The sequence below is a fragment of the Hyperolius riggenbachi genome, chromosome 3, assembly GCF_040937935.1.
Source record: "Hyperolius riggenbachi isolate aHypRig1 chromosome 3, aHypRig1.pri, whole genome shotgun sequence".
Taxonomy (NCBI): domain Eukaryota; kingdom Metazoa; phylum Chordata; class Amphibia; order Anura; family Hyperoliidae; genus Hyperolius; species Hyperolius riggenbachi.
The window spans coordinates 471597495-471614600 of record NC_090648.1 but is presented as its reverse complement, the minus strand read 5'-3'; the positions used below and the strand labels follow the sequence as shown (position 1 = coordinate 471614600).

Genomic DNA, 17106 nt, shown 5'->3' with positions numbered 1-17106 from the left:
GTATGAGTTCTGCAGACACTTGCAGTGTTGCATAATATGCTGGCTGGCTGCCAAAATGCACATAAAGAAAGTCTATGGTAACGCATATGCATTGCGTTTTCCATGCGTCTTTGAATGCGTTTTTAATTAAAAAGTAAAGATCTCTGATGTGTTTCCACTTCCTGTTGCCTTCCTAGTGATTTGCATAAATTAAAAAAAAACGCATATAAAACTCCATTTTTCCGTTTTCCATTGGCAAACTGCAAACGCATTAAAGCGCACGCAACACGCATGAAAAACGCATCTGTATAAGAAACGTAAACCCAAAACACAACAAAAATACGGTAAAAATGCAATCGAAAATCGCAATCGCACCATACAAAAATGCTACTTTTTCATGCTATGTGAACCCAGCCTGAAACATTGCTCTCTGGCATATTGGATCACAGTGATCGGAATTGTATGGGCACCTTAAAGAGACTCAATAATAAAAAAAAATCCCCTGGGGGGGGGGGGGGTACTTACCTTGGGAGAGGGAAGCATCAGGGTCCCAATGGGGTTTCCCTCTCCCCTGTAGCTGCAGGCAGTCCAGCGCTGGCTCCCCCGAAGCGCCCCGCAATCCTCCCTCAACAAGCCGACAAGGCTTGATATATTTACCTCCCTGGCTCCAGCAGGGGAGCTGTTGCAGCTCTCAGCACGGAGATAGGTGGAAATAGCCGATCTCTGTCGGGTCCCCTCTATGGTGCAGGAGACTTGAGCCTGTGCAGTAGAGCGGACCGTCAGCGATCGGCTATTTCTGAGCGGAGAGCCGATGCGCTGGAGCCGGGAAGGTAAATATTTTTATCCCCGCTGTTCGGAGGGGTACAGCGAGACCACCGCGGGACACAAGAGGACGGGGGAAGCCTCGATAGGATCCGGAGGCTTCCCCCACCCGAGGTGAGTACTCCCCCCGGGGAACTTTTTTTTAGTTACAGGTTTTCTTTAATAATAATACAGAAATGCAGAATGGAGCCTTCACCTGAGTCACTGGCGGAGCCGTGGTCGTTGACCGCATTCTGCAGGCCAGGAATGGCCTGTGTACTGAGGTACCACACTGCATGCAGCACATCCGTGGCGTGAATCCTGTTGTGATCTGCAAAATATAAATGCTCAGTTATAGAAGGAATAATACTGCACCCTAGTGGCAGCTCAGAGCACTGAAAGTTTTAAATAAAATCAAGTAAAAGAACTAAAAGGCCAGTCATTCTGTAAGTGAAAGTGCGTACGTTAAAAAGGGGCGCTGGGAAAAAGGGCGCGGGGTTTTAAACGATAAGCATGGATAACGTTTAAAAATGTATTGTACTGTATTTCGTTTAAAATTAATGTTTTATAAAGTTATAAATCATTAAATAATGTGCATTAAATCGGCAATTGTAAAAACGTTAATCTTTCGTTTAAATAGTGAAACGTATAATAACGTTTAAAAAAAATTACTAAGTAACCCTCCCTGTACCTACCCCTAACCCCTAGACCCCCCTGTTGATGCCTAAACCTAAGACCCCCCCTGTTGGTGCCTAAGTAACCCTCCCTGTACCTACCCCTAACCTCTAGACCCCCCTGTTAGTGCCTAAACCTAAGACCCCCCTGTTGGTGCCTAAACCTAAGACCCCCCTGTTGGTGCCTAAACCTAAGACCCCCTGTTGGTGCCTAAACCTAAGACCCCCCTGTTGGTGCCTAAACCTAAGACCCCCCTGGTGGTGCCTAAACCTAAGACCCCCCTGGTGGTGCCTAAACCTAAGACCCCCCTGGTGGTGCCTAAACCTAAGACCCCCCTGTTGGTGCCTAAACCTAAGACCCCCCTGTTGGTGCCTAAACCTAAGACCCCCCTGTTGGTGCCTAAACCTAAGACCCCCCTGTTGGTGCCTAAACCTAAGACCCCCCTGTGATAAGCATTAATAAAGTTTCAAAAACATATTGTGCGTTTTTTTCGTTTAAAAATAATGTAAAAAAAAATAAAAAAATTGTACTGTTTTTCGTTTAAAAATAATGTTTGAAAAAAAATATTGTACTGTTTTTCGTTTAAAAATAATATTAAAAAATGTATAAATCATTAAATAATGTGTAATCATGAGAAGCAGTAATAAAACATTAAGTCTCCGGGCGCCGCTTTTAAAACGCTTTTTTCCTATCGGGCGCCCATTAAACGATATTTATTATGGGAGTGAATGGCAGCGCCCGATTTGTCCACTAGCTTCCTGCGCCCTTTTTTACTGTTACCCTACCAGTGAAAGTACAATCAAGCTGCAGCGCATACGATTGTTTTTTTTTTTCCCCTTGATTGATAATAAGCTGCATACAATATCTCCTGGGTACTCCTCACTAGTTTCCAGATACCAACTGCAATCTCAGATCTGCACATGACCTTCTATTGTCCTCCTGTAGAATTACCTCCTCGCATTCACGTATACAAGATTTCTCACGTGCTTCACCCGGAGGCAGGAAATTTGGGCACTATTGGATGATTTGGGCTCCTCCTCATAGGCGCTAATGCAACCTTGCTGTATTCTGGGTCGGCTCTCATCATAATCAATGTGCGCATCAGCAAGTGCGCACATTGATTATGATGAGAGGGGAGCGCGGTCACGGAGCCGACGCGGAATACAGTAAGTGTGCAGCGACCGGGTCAGAGGGCGCTGACCAGTGTTGGACTGGGAGGTAGGAAAGCTGAAGAAATCCACTTGCTGGCCAAGCAGCAGTAATCAGGTGTTGCTGCTCACAGTGAAGACTTGCTGCAGGCTTCTATTGGGAGTGATAACACAGGGTTACTGCTGCTTGGATTTCCTCAGCTTTTCCACCTTCCAGTCTGACACTGGCGCTGACCATCTTAACCACTTGAGGACCTCAGTGTTAAACCCCCCAAAAGACCCGGCCATTTTTTAACAAATAGGCCACTGCAGCTTTAAGGCCTTGCTGCAGGGCCTTCCAACTCAGCACACAAGTGATGGGGAGAAAAGGGGGGGGGGGGGCTTTACTCCCCATCAACAGGGCTCTCTGTTGGTGGGGTCTGATCACCCCCCAGATGTTTATTTATTTTTTTACAAATATTTATGTTCTTATTTTTTTAATAAATGTTACTATTTATTTATTTGTTTTACTCGGGGGGAGTAAAACAAATAAATAAATAGTAACATTTATTAAAAAAAACAGCATGATCGGCTGTCATAGGTTTCAGCCTATGACAGTGGCTCACTTGCACAGCTACAGAGGGGACAGCCGTGTACAGGTTAATTAGGCGTCGGTTTCACCGTCTAACAGTTTCCCAGCGTTTCCGCTCCGTCATTAATGCCAAGATGTGTGCGCGATCTCCTGCAATACCGTCCCCCAAGGACCTTACGCCGATCGCCGTTAGGCTGTCCTGGGGCTTCCGCCGCAGCGACACCCATTGACGTGAGTCGGCAAGCAGTGAAATAGGATACCGGAGCCATTATAGGTGAATAGAGGGGGACGCAGCCACAAGAGAGATGCAGTAAGAGACTGCACACCTCCCCATACACTAACAGTGTTCCATTTAGCTAGAGCTTATTTTGGGGGAGGTCTTATTTTAGGGGGAAAACAGTATGCATTTTTTCTAACATACAGGCCATAGTCTTTCATTACCAGTAAAAAAACACCAGCGTTTTCCGCAACGCTAGCATTTCTGCCTAGTGTGTTCACAGCCTTGGGGTACATAGGTGAATAGCAGCTATGAAGTGTCCCTGTTTCTTTCCTTGGAGGTGTTGTGTCCCATTCTAACAGTATTTTCGATGTGACCTTATCTGGGGCTCATTACAGCAATTGTCAGTGTAACTTGTTTATTGCTGAATTGTACCAGTGACTGCACTAATGTGTCAGCCAAGCGGAACAATAAAGATCTATAAATAGAAGAGTCATAACGCTCAGTCGCAGCTCGGGGGTGTACACAATGGACGCCATCACCCTACATGGCTCCATTCACATTCCGGGTCACTGAGGAGAGCCAGAGCGCCTGGGAGAGAAATCCTACTCTGTTCATGCCAGTTATACACACACACAGTTAGGTTGGGCAACCTTGTTAATTTGCATGATTTTCCTGTATGAAACGTTGGTTGTTACGATAAAAGAATGTCATTTGAATAGATCATATAGGAGACACACACAGTGATATTTGAGAAGTGAAATGAAGTTTATTGGATTTACAGAAAGTGCGCAATAATTGTTTTAATAAAATTAGGCAGGTGCATAAATACGGGCACTGTTGTCATTTTATTGATTCCAAAACCTATAGAACTAATTATTGGAACTCAAATTGGCTTGGTAAGCTCAGTGACCCCTGACCTACATACACAGATGAATCCAATTATGAGAAAGAGTATTTAAGGGGGTCGATTGCAAGTTTCCCTCCTCTTTTAATTTTCTCTGAGTAGCAAAACGGGGGTCTCAAAACAACTTTAAAATGACCTGAAGGCAAAGATTGTTCATTATCATGGTTTAGGGGAAGGATACAGAAAGCTGTCTCTGAGATTTCAGCTGTCTGTTACCACAGTTAGGAACATATTGAGGAAATGGACCACAGGCTCAGTTCAAGGTAAGGCTCGAAGTGGCAGACCAAGAAAAATCTCGGATAAAAAGAAGCGACAAATGGTGAGAACAGTTAGAGTCAACGCTCCAAACCAGCACCAAGACCTACAACATCATCTTGCTGCAGATGGAGTCACTGTGCATCGTTCAACTATTCTGCGCACTTTACACAAGGAGATGCTATATTGGAGAGTGATGCAGAGCAGGGCCGGTTCTAGCTTCAATGGGGCCCCATTCTTGGTCTGTCACTTCGAGCCATAACTTGAACTGAGCCTGTGGTCCATTTCCTCAATATGTTCCTAACTGTGGAAACAGACAGCTTAAATCTCTGAGTCAGCTTTCTGTATCCTTCCCCTAAACTATGATGGTGAACAATCTTTGTCTTCAGGTCATTTGAGATTTGTTTCGAGACCCCTATGTTGCTACTCTTCAGAGAAAAATTAAAAGAGGTGGGAAACTTACAATTGACCACCTTAAATACTATTTCTCATAATTGGATTCACCTGTGTATGTAGGTCAGGGGTCACTGAGGTTACCAAGGCAATTTGAGTTCTAATAATTCTGTAACAATTGCGGAATTATCTCCGTGGTCAGCGCACAAGATGTGCGCTGACACTGCGGAAGTCCTCCACAAGCGTATAAAACGGCAGAACCCAGCTTTGGTGTAATGCACTTGTAGAGGGAATTCCCACCGGCAGATGGAGCTGTGGAGTGCAGAGGAACAACCCCTCTGCACTGCCACAGATGCCAGATGGGGATTGTACGAATTGCAACAATGCAGGGCTAGATAGCCCTCAGAGAAAGAGAGAGTGAGCACAGCGACAGAATGTATGTGTGTCCACCAATCTAGTTCACCCGGCGACGGTGAACACACAACAACGGAAATCAAGTGGGAACGCAATCGCAAGAGTGGCGATTGCCAACAGTGAGATAAGACCGAATAAAGACAGAGCACAAGTGTAGCAAGAAAGACACAGCAAATAACAATGATCAGAACGCCAAAGAAAATAACAAATGCACTCGCTAAGCGCGGTCGCCATGCGAAAAGCGCAACAGCGACTAAGCACGCTAATGGGGCGGTCTCCGCACGAAAAGCGCAACAAAGACAAAGCACGCCAACCCTAACTAACCAATGTAACACGAAAACGAATAGAGAATGCGAACGCTTGCTAAACGGTTACCTCACCGAGCCTACAGCAAGCGTTTGTTCCAGACAAGACAGACAGAAGGAGTAACCAGTAGCAACCGCAGCTCTGGCCTACACTCCCAGACAGAGTACAGAAAGAACCACCGCCACTACGTCTAGGGAGAATGCGATCCAAACAGACAGAACGATTTCCTGTCGACTGCCGCTGGCGACAAGACAATCGCAACAGAAAGACAGTACAAGGCAAAACAGATAATACAACCTGACTACGCTAGAAGGAATGCTAGTGCACTCCCAAGGAATTACTCTAAGATAATCTTACAAAGGCTGAGACTCCAGGTAAGTTTGCAGGAACAAACCATCATGACCAGCCAGGAATTCTGGGAAGAAATGGTATTTATACTGCAAGCCATCAAAGGAAGCAGCTAAGCAATTTGCATGACAAGTGGATGCAAATTCCTCACCAGAAGAGCAGCTCTGCAACTCGCAGAGTGAAGACAGGTCTCTTTTCTAGAGACCTGCAGCATTCAGACCTAAAAAATGGTCAAAAAGCTGTCTGCCTGTGTAGACAGCAGATCAGATCATTACAAATTCGTTTTGGAATCAATAAAATGACCACAGTGCCTAAATTTATGCACCTGCCTAATTTTATTTAAACAATTATTGCACGCTTTCTGTAAATCCAATAAAATTAATTTCACTTCTCAAATATCACTGTGTGTGTCTCCTATATGATATAATTAACTGACATTTTTTATAGTAACAACCAACGATTTACACAGGAAAATCATGAAAATTATCAGGGTTGCCCAAACTGTCACATCCCACTTTATATACAGTATATATATATATATATATATATATATATATATATATATATATATTATTGCAATCAGTAATTGCAATCAATTTCTGAGTTTAGTCATTACCTAAATGTGCACAATTACTATTAGAAACAAAATTACGTTCATTTTTGTAACTAAAATAACTTTGTTTCTATAGAAAACATAAAATTACTAAATTTCAATTTGCAACGAAACGTGAAATTACGAAACTGAAATTTCGCTTACGGAATTCCAAATTACGGTTTGTATGGCAATTACGAAATTACGAATTCGTGTCGTAGCGGCAAAATTTGCGTCCGTAATTAAGGAAACACGAAATTTCGAACATTTCAGCTCAACACTACTTGTGTGCCCCTCCTACACTGCACCCTGAGGCTGGAGCCTCTCTCGCCTCTGCCTTGGCCCGGCCCTGCATGTAATAGTTTTATTTATCAAGTACCAACCTACAAAGCGCATAAATAGGAAACAAATCAAATCTATATTTTGTATAACCCACTACCCGCCTCCCACTTCTGACCACACCCCATGGCCTTTACAGTGTCCCCTTCCGGGACACACTTACCCCACACCCTCTCATTGGTGGTGAAGAGGTTCACAGAGAAGCCCCCCCCCTTCCCCCTCTCACAAGTAATGGCAATGTCACTTAAAGGACACCTAAAGTGAGAGGGATATGGTGGCTGCCATATTTATTTGCTTTTAAATGATACCAGTTGCCTGACAGCCCTGCTGATCTATTTGGCTGCAGTAGTCTCTGAATCACACCAGAAACAAGCATGCAGCTAATCTTGCCAGATCTGACAATAATGTCAGAAACACCTGATCTGCTGCATGCTTGTTCAGGGTCTATGGCTAAAAGCATTAGAGGCAGAGGATCAGCAGGGCAGCCAGGCAACTGGTATTGCTGAAAAGGAAATAGATATGGCAGCCTCCATATCCCTCTAGCTACAGATGTCCATTATGAGTCACTACCAACTTCTTGAAATAATTAGTAGCTGATATTAGCAACTAGTTACTACAATGAGTCTCTAATGCTAGAGACTAGTTGCTATCACTCGTCAATTTAAAAAAAAATTGATTCAATCATCTGATCAAATCTGGTAGAAATCAATGCCGCAATAAATTCCCGATCGATTGATCTTCAGCCAAAATTGGGCAAATTGGTTGATCTCGCCAGAGGGCAGATATCACTCGATCGGTGGTAAGTTAGGAGCATGTCACTAGCGGCATTTGATTTTCAAAATGACCGACGTGTAATGTAGGCACTTATCTGCCATGTGTTCTCTTCCCTGCCAGTTGCTCCTCCCGTCTGTTCTGTTCCTAAGTGCCAGTTTTCTCTAGTGGTCACATAAATTATATGCCGCGGTACCTGGCCTTACTATAGCTTTGTGTTTACATACAATTTAGAATTATGACAACCACAATATATTTGTGAGGGTAACTAGATTTCATCTTCATGTCACTAAATAATTTGGGGATTAGCCCATTGACCACTACAGGTGGTGTTCCCCTTATGGAACAGAGCAATTTTCACCTTTTGGCATTGGCCAATAACTTTATCACTACTTATCACACTGAAATGATCTTTATCTTTTTTTTGCCACTAAATAGGCTTTCTTTGGGAGGTACTTTTTATTTAGAATTATTTTATTCTATATGCATTTTTCCCGAGATGAATAAGAAAAATGGGGGAGAAAAATCATAATTTTCAGCCATTATAGTTTTAAAATAAAATGTGCTACTGTGGAAAAAAACCCACACATTTGTCCATTTGACCCAGTTATTACAACACTTTAATTATGTCCCTAGTACAATGTATGCTTTTTTTTTTTTTTTTTTTTTCTCTTCAAACTCAGCCGGTATGTGACCCAGATATGACCATGTGACAGCTGTGAAGCCATCATACGTGGGTCTCAGGTCTGCATCATAGTTTGATTTTCTTTCCTCTCCTCCCCCCCTCCCTCACTCCATCATCACTACAATATATCAAATATTCCACCAGTGGCTCAGGTCAAACTAATTATAGTAAGAGAGAGAAAAAAGAAAGTAAGAAAAACAAAAAAAAACAAAAACACAAGCACCAGCAAAAAACAAACTCCACCTACCCATCTTAACATTAAGTGGTTAATATCCCTTTCCGACCACCTACTTATTTTATGGACATGCCCTCCATGCATGAGCCATCAGGGCCGGACCAAGCCAATGGAGGGGACAGGCCTCATGCACAAACAGGTCACATATCTAGAAAGGAAGACTAGAAAGGAAGTGGCGAAAATCTCAGAATTCAAAAGATAAACACACCCTTGTCTCTCACCGCGAAAGCTACCAAAATGCGATCACCAAGAAAAAATCCTCCTACCTATCACAGGAGATCGCAAAGGCCGCCAACAGACCAGCCCAACTATTCAGCACAGTTGATAGACTATGTAATCCATCCTGTCTAAAACCCACTATAACTCCCTCAAAGGAGCTATGTGAGAAATTTGCCTGCTACTTTGCTGACAAAGTATCTTCTATTCGGTCTCTCATTCAGTCCACAGCACCCAAGACTCATGCAACTAATGGAAATAGCTGCAAAAACAACCTAACACCCTGGACTGATTTCAAAAGTATTAGTGAGGAAGAGATCTCAGACACCCTCTGTCGTCTCCGCCAGACAACCTGCGACCTGGACCCTGGACCAACTAAACATATGCTGAAATGCCCTGACCTGCTTGGTCCAGCATTTCACAAAATAGTAAATTGCTCTCTGCAAGCAGGGAGGTTTCCTACCTCTCTAAAAGAAGGAATCATCAAGCCCCTTCTCAAAAAACCTTCCATGGATCCAGATGCTATGAGCAGCTACAGACCTGTCTCCAACCTCCCCTTCTTAGGTAAAGTTATTGAAAAGGCTGTCTATCTGCAACTTGAAACCAGGCTGTCAGTAAACAACATCCTGGACCCTCTACAATCTGGCTTTAAGAAACACCACAGCTGTGAAACAGCCCTCATCCAAGTCTGCAACGATCTGCTCATGGCAAGGGACAGAGGGGAATGCTCCATCCTAATCCTGTTGGATCTCTCAGCTGCTTTTGATACAGTTGACCATGAAATCCTGCTTAACAGACTGCAGGAGTACTGTGGCATCAGTGGATCAGTCCTCCAGTGGTTCAGATCATTCCTGACTGACAGAACACAGAGAGTATCCCTAGGACCTATAATGTCCAAACCTGCACCTCTACAATTCGGAGTGCCACAAGGATCAATCCTATCCCCTCTGCTGTTTGCAATCTACATGTTGCCACTCGGTACACTTATCCAACGACATGGCCTGACGTACCACTGCTACGCCGATGACACACAGCTATACCTGTCCTTCAAACCTGGTGGAACAGACCCTACCCCAAAAATAAACTCTTGCTTAGCTGAGCTTCAGGCATGGATGAATGATAACTGGTTGAAACTGAATGCTGACAAAACTGAGGTCCTGTTTGTCCAAAGCCAGTGCTCGCCATCAAAACAGCTCTATCCTAAAGCAACACCAATCAGGATTGGGAATTCAGACATAAACAGCTCCAACCTTGTGCGTAGCCTTGGCGTACTAATCGATGGGGAATTGAGTTTCAGAAACCAAATTTCATCTGTAGTTAAATCTTCCTTCTTTCATCTGAAGAACATTGCAAAGATTAAACATCTGATTCCCCCAGAGGATCTTCAAACCCTAGTCCACGCCTTCATCACATCACGGCTGGACTACTGCAATGCCCTTTATGCTGGCCTCCCCAAAAAAGACCTGCGTCGCCTGCAATTAGTGCAGAATGCTGCTGCCAGATTGCTAACAAACCAGCCTCGCCACTGTCACATTACACCGATCCTTCGCTCACTGCACTGGCTACCAGTAGAATGGAGAATACTCTTCAAGATTGGACTGCTGACATTCAAATCCCTGCACAATCTGGGCCCTGGATACATGAAGGACTTGCTGAAGCTGCACCACACCTCTCACAACCTCAGATCAGCAAGTTCTATAAACTTGGTCACTCCCAGAGTGCACCTCAAAAAATCTGGAGACAGAGCCTTCTGTCATGCTGCCCCTACTCTTTGGAACTCCCTACCACACCCAGTAAAGACAGCACCATCCCTGGAGCTATTCAAATCCAGACTGAAAAGCCACCTGTTTAGCCTGGCATTTCCAGATTTATAAAATTCTTCCCCTGTACCACGATGGTCGGAGCCATGCTTATGCGCTTTGAGTCCCACGGGAGAAAAGCGCTTTACAAATGTTATTTGTTGTTGTTGTTGTTGATATCTAAGCTGAGAAGCAAAGCAATTACTCTTATTTCACCTTTCATACACATTCATATAAGTGCCTTCTATACTTCAACATATATCTACAGTATGCATCTGCACATTCATCCATCCATTTATCCTTACAATTTCAGTTGGTAATATAGTGGTTATTTGGTTCTTTTCTCCTCATCCCCTCCACCTCAAATACTCAACTACATATTATATGTTACTTATTTTTTCCCATGCAATTTTCCATTCCTCCATTTGTTTGTTGGTGCCAGCATCTTCTACACTGCCCTCGCCACCTTGCAAAAAATCTGACATCATCCATATCCACTCTTCCATACTGGGAGCTTCGGGGTTCTTCCAGGATTTTGCTATAAGTTTCCTGGCCACAATTGCTGCAGGGATTACTAGTTTATTTGCATGTCTAAAGCGGTCAGGTTCCATGCAACTCAACAGAGCGGTACTGGGATGAAAAGGGGAAGGAAGTTTAATGAAATCTCCTATCTCTCTCCAAAAGTTCTGTATAACCGGGCACGACCACCACATATGCATATGTGAACCAAACGCAGTAAGACATCTCCAACAGTTCCCATTTCCGCCTTTAAATTTAGCCATCTTAGAGGGTGTGAAGTACCATCTCGTCATGAGTTTATAATTAACAAGTTGAAATGAGGTATAGCTGGGGGTCCAAATTTCCTGGAATACTGCTCCCCAGTCCAAGTTTTGGATATGATTTAGGTCTTGTTCCCAGCTTCTACAGAACTTAGGTAGAGGATCAGTTTGACAACTGTCAAGAAAAAAATATAAATTTGCTGTCATTCCCTTCCCCACCCTCGAATGAAGAAAACACTTTTCATAAATATTTATGGTTTTACTTATATTATCCTTATGTTTGGAAAGGTAGCTCCTGACCTGGAAGCTCCACAGCCCATTATCCATTCTGACCATGTTATAAATCTCCCTCAATGTGGAATCTCTGTGGCCAACCAAGTCTAGGATTCTAACATCTCGAGGGAGCCCACATTCCTTGAGCCACCCTGAAGTTAAGCCAGGTTGAAAATCTGGGTTATTGCGTAGAGTGGTTAGTAATGATATTTTATTGCTCTTTGACATAGATCTTATAACTTCCATGTGGGTTTTAATTGCAGGTGCTAATAATGGATGGCTGATAGAAGGGAGGAGTTTTGCTACCGTGTGGGGGTGCCATGAATCCAACATATCGTAATTAAACAGACTTCTTTCATATGTTGTCCAGAATCTCTTCGGGTCGCACATCCTGAGATCTAAAATTCTTTGCAATTGGAAACATTGGGCATATCGTTTAATATTTGGTGCCCCCATTCCTCCCAATTTCTTATGCCTGCTTATTATCTTATATGAAATTCTGCGGTTTGGTGTTCTCCATATGAAATTTTGAAATATATTGTTCCAGACATTATACCAATTCCTTTGGATGTTTATTGGCAAATTTTGTACTGTAAATATTATTTTAGGAAGAATTTTCATTTTTATAAAGTTGATTTTCCCAATTGTATTAAATTGGGCATTTTTCATTTTACTCAGTATCTTCTCACAATCTTTTTGCACTGGTGTATAATTATGTTTGAATAGATCATTGAAATCACTACATAAGTTGATACCGAGATATTTAATATGAGAATTGGTATAATGAATGCCATACCTTAGTTGTAGGGTACTCAATATTTCGGCGGGACTTTTTATGTTTAATACTGTAGTTTTAGAATTGTTTACTTTATAGTTCGAGTATTTGGAAAATTCAGTTATTATTTTATTTGCTTCTTCGAAAGAGGTCAGGGGATTGGTTAATGTCAAAAGAAGGTCGTCCGCGTATGCTAGTAGTTTACTTTCATAGTTACCTATATGCCACCCAGATATCTCCCTGTCAGAATGGATCATGCGTATTAACACTTCTATGCCTAAATTGAATATTAGCGGGGAGATTGGACATCCCTGCCTCACGCCGTTCCCCAAAGGGAAGGAGTGTGTCAAGGTACCGTTGATTTTTACTCTGGCTGTTTGGTTTAAATATAGATTTTTGATTCGTTTGATAAAGATGGGACCAATACCATAGTGTTCTAAAGTTGTGTAGATAAATGGTCTTGAAATACGGTCAAACGCCTTTTCAGCGTCAATGGCCGCTAAGATGGCATCTTCATTACGAATTTTTGCGTTATATATAAAGTTTATTGCTGCTGAAATATTATCCGATAGTCTGCCCGATTTTCTAAAACCCATCTGCTCCTTCCCCAGTAGCTGATCTAACACCTTTTCCAGTCTTAATGTTAGAATTTTTGAATATATTTTAACATCAATATTAATTACCGAAATGGGACGATAGTTGCTACACTGTAGGGGATCTTTACCTTCTTTATGTATTAGGGTGATTGTGGCCTGATTTGATTCTCTAGTACAATGTATGCTGACAATATTTTATTTGAAAATAAAGATGTTTTTTTTTTCATTTTGTTATTTGTTTACGCTATACCACTAATTACAAGCCCTTAATTGGAAAAATAACCATAGTCTCTAAGGTAACTATTTATGCATTTTTTTTAAATGTCACTTTTTTCCTACAAGTGTTTTATTTCGATAACTATGGGGGGGAGGGGCTAAAGGGGTTGATAAATGCGAGATTTATTTATTTGTATTTATTTAATGTATGTAGGTGTATTTTTTACTATTTACCCACTAGATGCCCCCCCACTTTATTCCTGTGTACTGTGAACAATACACAGGAAGTGTTATGTATGTTTTTACTTGATTTTGAGAATGATCACCGGCATATCACTGATGCCAGTGATCATTCGTTACAGGCACTTTGATAGGCTTTGGGAACACATGTTCCCATTCACCAATCAGTGTACTAACGATTGGGGAAGAGAACGCGTGCACGGGGAGAGCAATCACAGTGTGTAGTACGTATATCTACGCCCCTAAGGCTAAGATGCAGTCAAAAGGGGCGTAGATATACTGTACCGAAACCAGGAAGTGGCTAAAAAGTTTCTTTAAAGGGAATAGGTCAGTTTCAGGTTGCTTTGTGGGAATCTATATGTCAGTGGCAGTCCACATAGATTTGGTATCCTTGTCAGTCATTCATATTGTTCCTGTTGAAGTCATAAGTTTTGTTCTCCATACGGTCGCCCTTGTACAGTATGTCTAAGGCCTCTCTACCTATCTGGTGAATAGTGAACAGATAACAAAATCTCCCTTACATGGGATGTCACGGTAGCCATTCTCCAGCGCATGGAAATAGTTCATGAACTCCTTCTTCGGGATTTTGAAGGTCTCCAGCAAGCTCATGTCCTCAAACAGGCGATACGACATCTGCAGACAGGAGAGCACAGTGTCAGCACAGGAAATAGTGAGAACTTTATGGAATGACAACATGCTGCCCCTTATTCCGAGTGCAAGGTCTAGTAGGGTTTGTTCTAGGAATGGAGGCAATGGAGAGATGGAGATGAAATAGGGCCCTAGGTAAGGTAGTAGCCTTGGTTCCTCTTTATGCTTCTAAGATAAGAGAAGGGTCAGAAAAAGTGACAGTTGGAGCCCCTGACAATGAACCCCAGGCACCTGCCTAGGTTGCTTTGTTGATGATCCTGCTCTGAGGCAAGGAACAATATGGTGAAAGCCAATAACCTGGAACACTGGTGGACTTAGGATTCTATGAGAAGCAATCTTCAGGCCTTCAGGAACGGACAAGAATACAGATTTCTGTGCTCTTTAAAAGGTGGCCACACACCATACAATTTTTAAAATATCTTTTCAATTTAAGAATGGCAATCAATTTTTCAGACTGAATATGACATTTCAAAAATTAATTCACACTTTAAAAAAAATTTAATTATGAAAAACAATTATTGAAAACTCAGGAAAAAAATTGCTTGGGTCTGTATATCAATTGACAACCTACCACGTACCATTCAATTTTCATAAAAATTGATCAGAAAAATCCTAACACCCCCCGAACTTCGTTTATTAAATAAAAATAGGAAATTCAAACAGATTTCTCGAACAAATGAAAGAAAAAAAAAGCTTTCCATTTTTTGGGACAACCGATCGTTTTTATGGAATTGCCATATAAGTGGATCATTTTATTGTTTGGTGTGTGGCCACCTTGAGGCTGGTTTCACAATGACACAAAAACATTGTGAATGAAGCGGAACGGATGTGAACAGATCCTCTGCAAAACAATAAAATCTGTTCACATTAGTCCATTTGGAACAGAACGGTTTGGGTCCACTATGACTTTTCCAGATTGCCCGGAGGTAAGGGATGGCGAGGGAGGACAATGGAATTGATGTTAGCTGTCTGTTCTCGCTAGGCTGGTACCGCGTAAACTTCATGCATACCCACCCTCTGCCGTCCATCCGGGTCCTCCCCTGCTTGTGCCACTACCGCTCAGTCCACTGCAGGGAAGAAACATCGGTATACAGATCCAAGAGCCCCATCAGAAGCAACAGGCTACAATTGGTTTGCAATAGCCCAATGGGAATCCTCCCTCCCTAGGCTGGATTCTCGTTGGTTTACTGAGTGGTGGATCAATGAAAATCCTCCCTGGTGTTTAATCTTTTGCAAACCAATGGGAGCCGGATGCTTCTAATAGGGCTCTTAAAGTGAACCTAAAGCCACGCAAAAAAAATGAGATGAACTCACCTGGGGCTTCCCTCAGCCCCCTGCAGCCGATCGGTGCCCTCGCAGCCCCGCTCCGATGGTCCAGGACCCGCCGGCGAACACTTCCAGTTTGGCCGTCACCGGCCGTCAGGCATGGGAACGCGAGTGATTGTTCGCGTTCCCAGCCTGTATATCGCCCCCTATGCTGCTATTGCGGCCTCCTGGCTTGGCTTTAGGTTCACTTTAAGGTGGCCACACATGATACAATAAAATGATCAGATTTTACGGCAATTCGATAAAAACGATCGGATCTTCCCAAAAAAATCTAAAGTTTTTTTTTTATTCGACGGATTTCCCGGTTTCTTCGATTTTTATCGATCAGGAATGCCAGATATTTTTCTTCAATCTTACTAAAGATTGTATGGTGTGTGTTAGATTGTCAATTTATTAATATACACACCCTAGCAATTTTGTCAGAGTTTCCAATCATTTTTATCATAATTGGAAAAAAATTGAACATAGGTGTGTGGTACATTGGTCATATTTTTGAAATGTTACAATCAGTCAGAAAAATTGATTGCAATTCTTAAATTGAACAGATATTTAAAAAATTGTATAGTGTGTGGCCACCTTTAGATATGTATACCATTGTTTCCTCCATGTAGAGGACCCGAGGGGTGGCGCTAGCGGTGGTACACAAATGTGAAGGCGACAGGTACCAAACTAAAGCGGATGAAACGGGAGAAAAAAAACGGATGAAGAACTGATGCCATTGTGAAAAACTGGAAACATCAAATTTTTGACCTAAACATTTTGGGCCAGCACCACGCATTAGTAAATAGATCCTAGATTAGAATGTGCTAAGGACCAAATTACCAAGATGAATACATAAAGAAAAAAGTACCCTTTTTGAAAAGCACCAAACTAATCATGTAGTATCAAAATATATAAATCTTTATTGAGCAAAACCATAAACAATCTATAAAAGCAATTAAAAAGTCCCCAAACAAGGGTGACATGCAGTGTCTATCTCACAATACAATTGTCGTACAATATTACTAAGTTACAATAAATTACATCTGGCCAGCTGGAAAACGCACCCTGTGGTAATGCGTAATATGCAATTCAGCCTCAAAAAATGCCAACAATAGTGAATTATGAATACTATATAATTATAAATAACAAGTCACTAATAAAAACCTATAATAGGTATAGCAAAATTATTGTAACTTAGTAATATTGTATGACAATTGTATTGTGAGATAGACACTGCATGTCACCCTTGTTTTTGGGACTTTTTAATTGCTTTCATAGATTGTTCATGGTTTTGCACAATAAAGATTTATATATTTTGATACTACATGATTAGTTTGGTGCTTTTCAAAAAGGGTACTTTTTTCCTTATGTATTCATCATTGTGAAAAACTGATCCGTTTAAACGTACAACGGATCAGTTTTTTCATTCAGTGAACGTACTTACTGTCCAGCGGAGGAAGGCGGCAAACTAAGCTAGTGCTGTTTGTGCTGCGTAACAAAGTAGTGAGCAGTGATGAGTCAATTACGATTATTGAATTCAATTACGTAATTGAAATCACGCGTACATTTCCGCATTTACGCCTACATGTAATTACGAATTGTTAATTCAATTGACTTTGT

General features: G+C 42.0%; 1 protein-coding gene and 1 long non-coding RNA gene across 14 annotated transcripts in view; one reads left to right on the top strand and one right to left on the bottom strand.

The window, feature by feature from the left end:
* The window catches only part of PDE3A (phosphodiesterase 3A), a 454279-nt gene that overhangs the window by 24645 nt on the left and 412528 nt on the right, over nucleotides 1-17106 (bottom strand). For all 13 annotated transcript variants that reach the window (XM_068278006.1, XM_068278001.1, XM_068278002.1 and 10 more), the window contains 2 exons: nucleotides 14052-14163; nucleotides 998-1111 (listed from right to left, as the gene is read on the bottom strand). In XM_068278006.1, the coding sequence (XP_068134107.1) occupies nucleotides 998-1111; nucleotides 14052-14163 (226 nt within the window). The remainder of the gene's footprint in view (nucleotides 1-997; nucleotides 1112-14051; nucleotides 14164-17106) is intronic.
* Nucleotides 8397-12061, top strand: LOC137561706 (uncharacterized). Its single transcript, XR_011030090.1, has 2 exons — nucleotides 8397-8460; nucleotides 11967-12061. It is a non-coding gene; the product is annotated as an uncharacterized lncRNA (long non-coding RNA).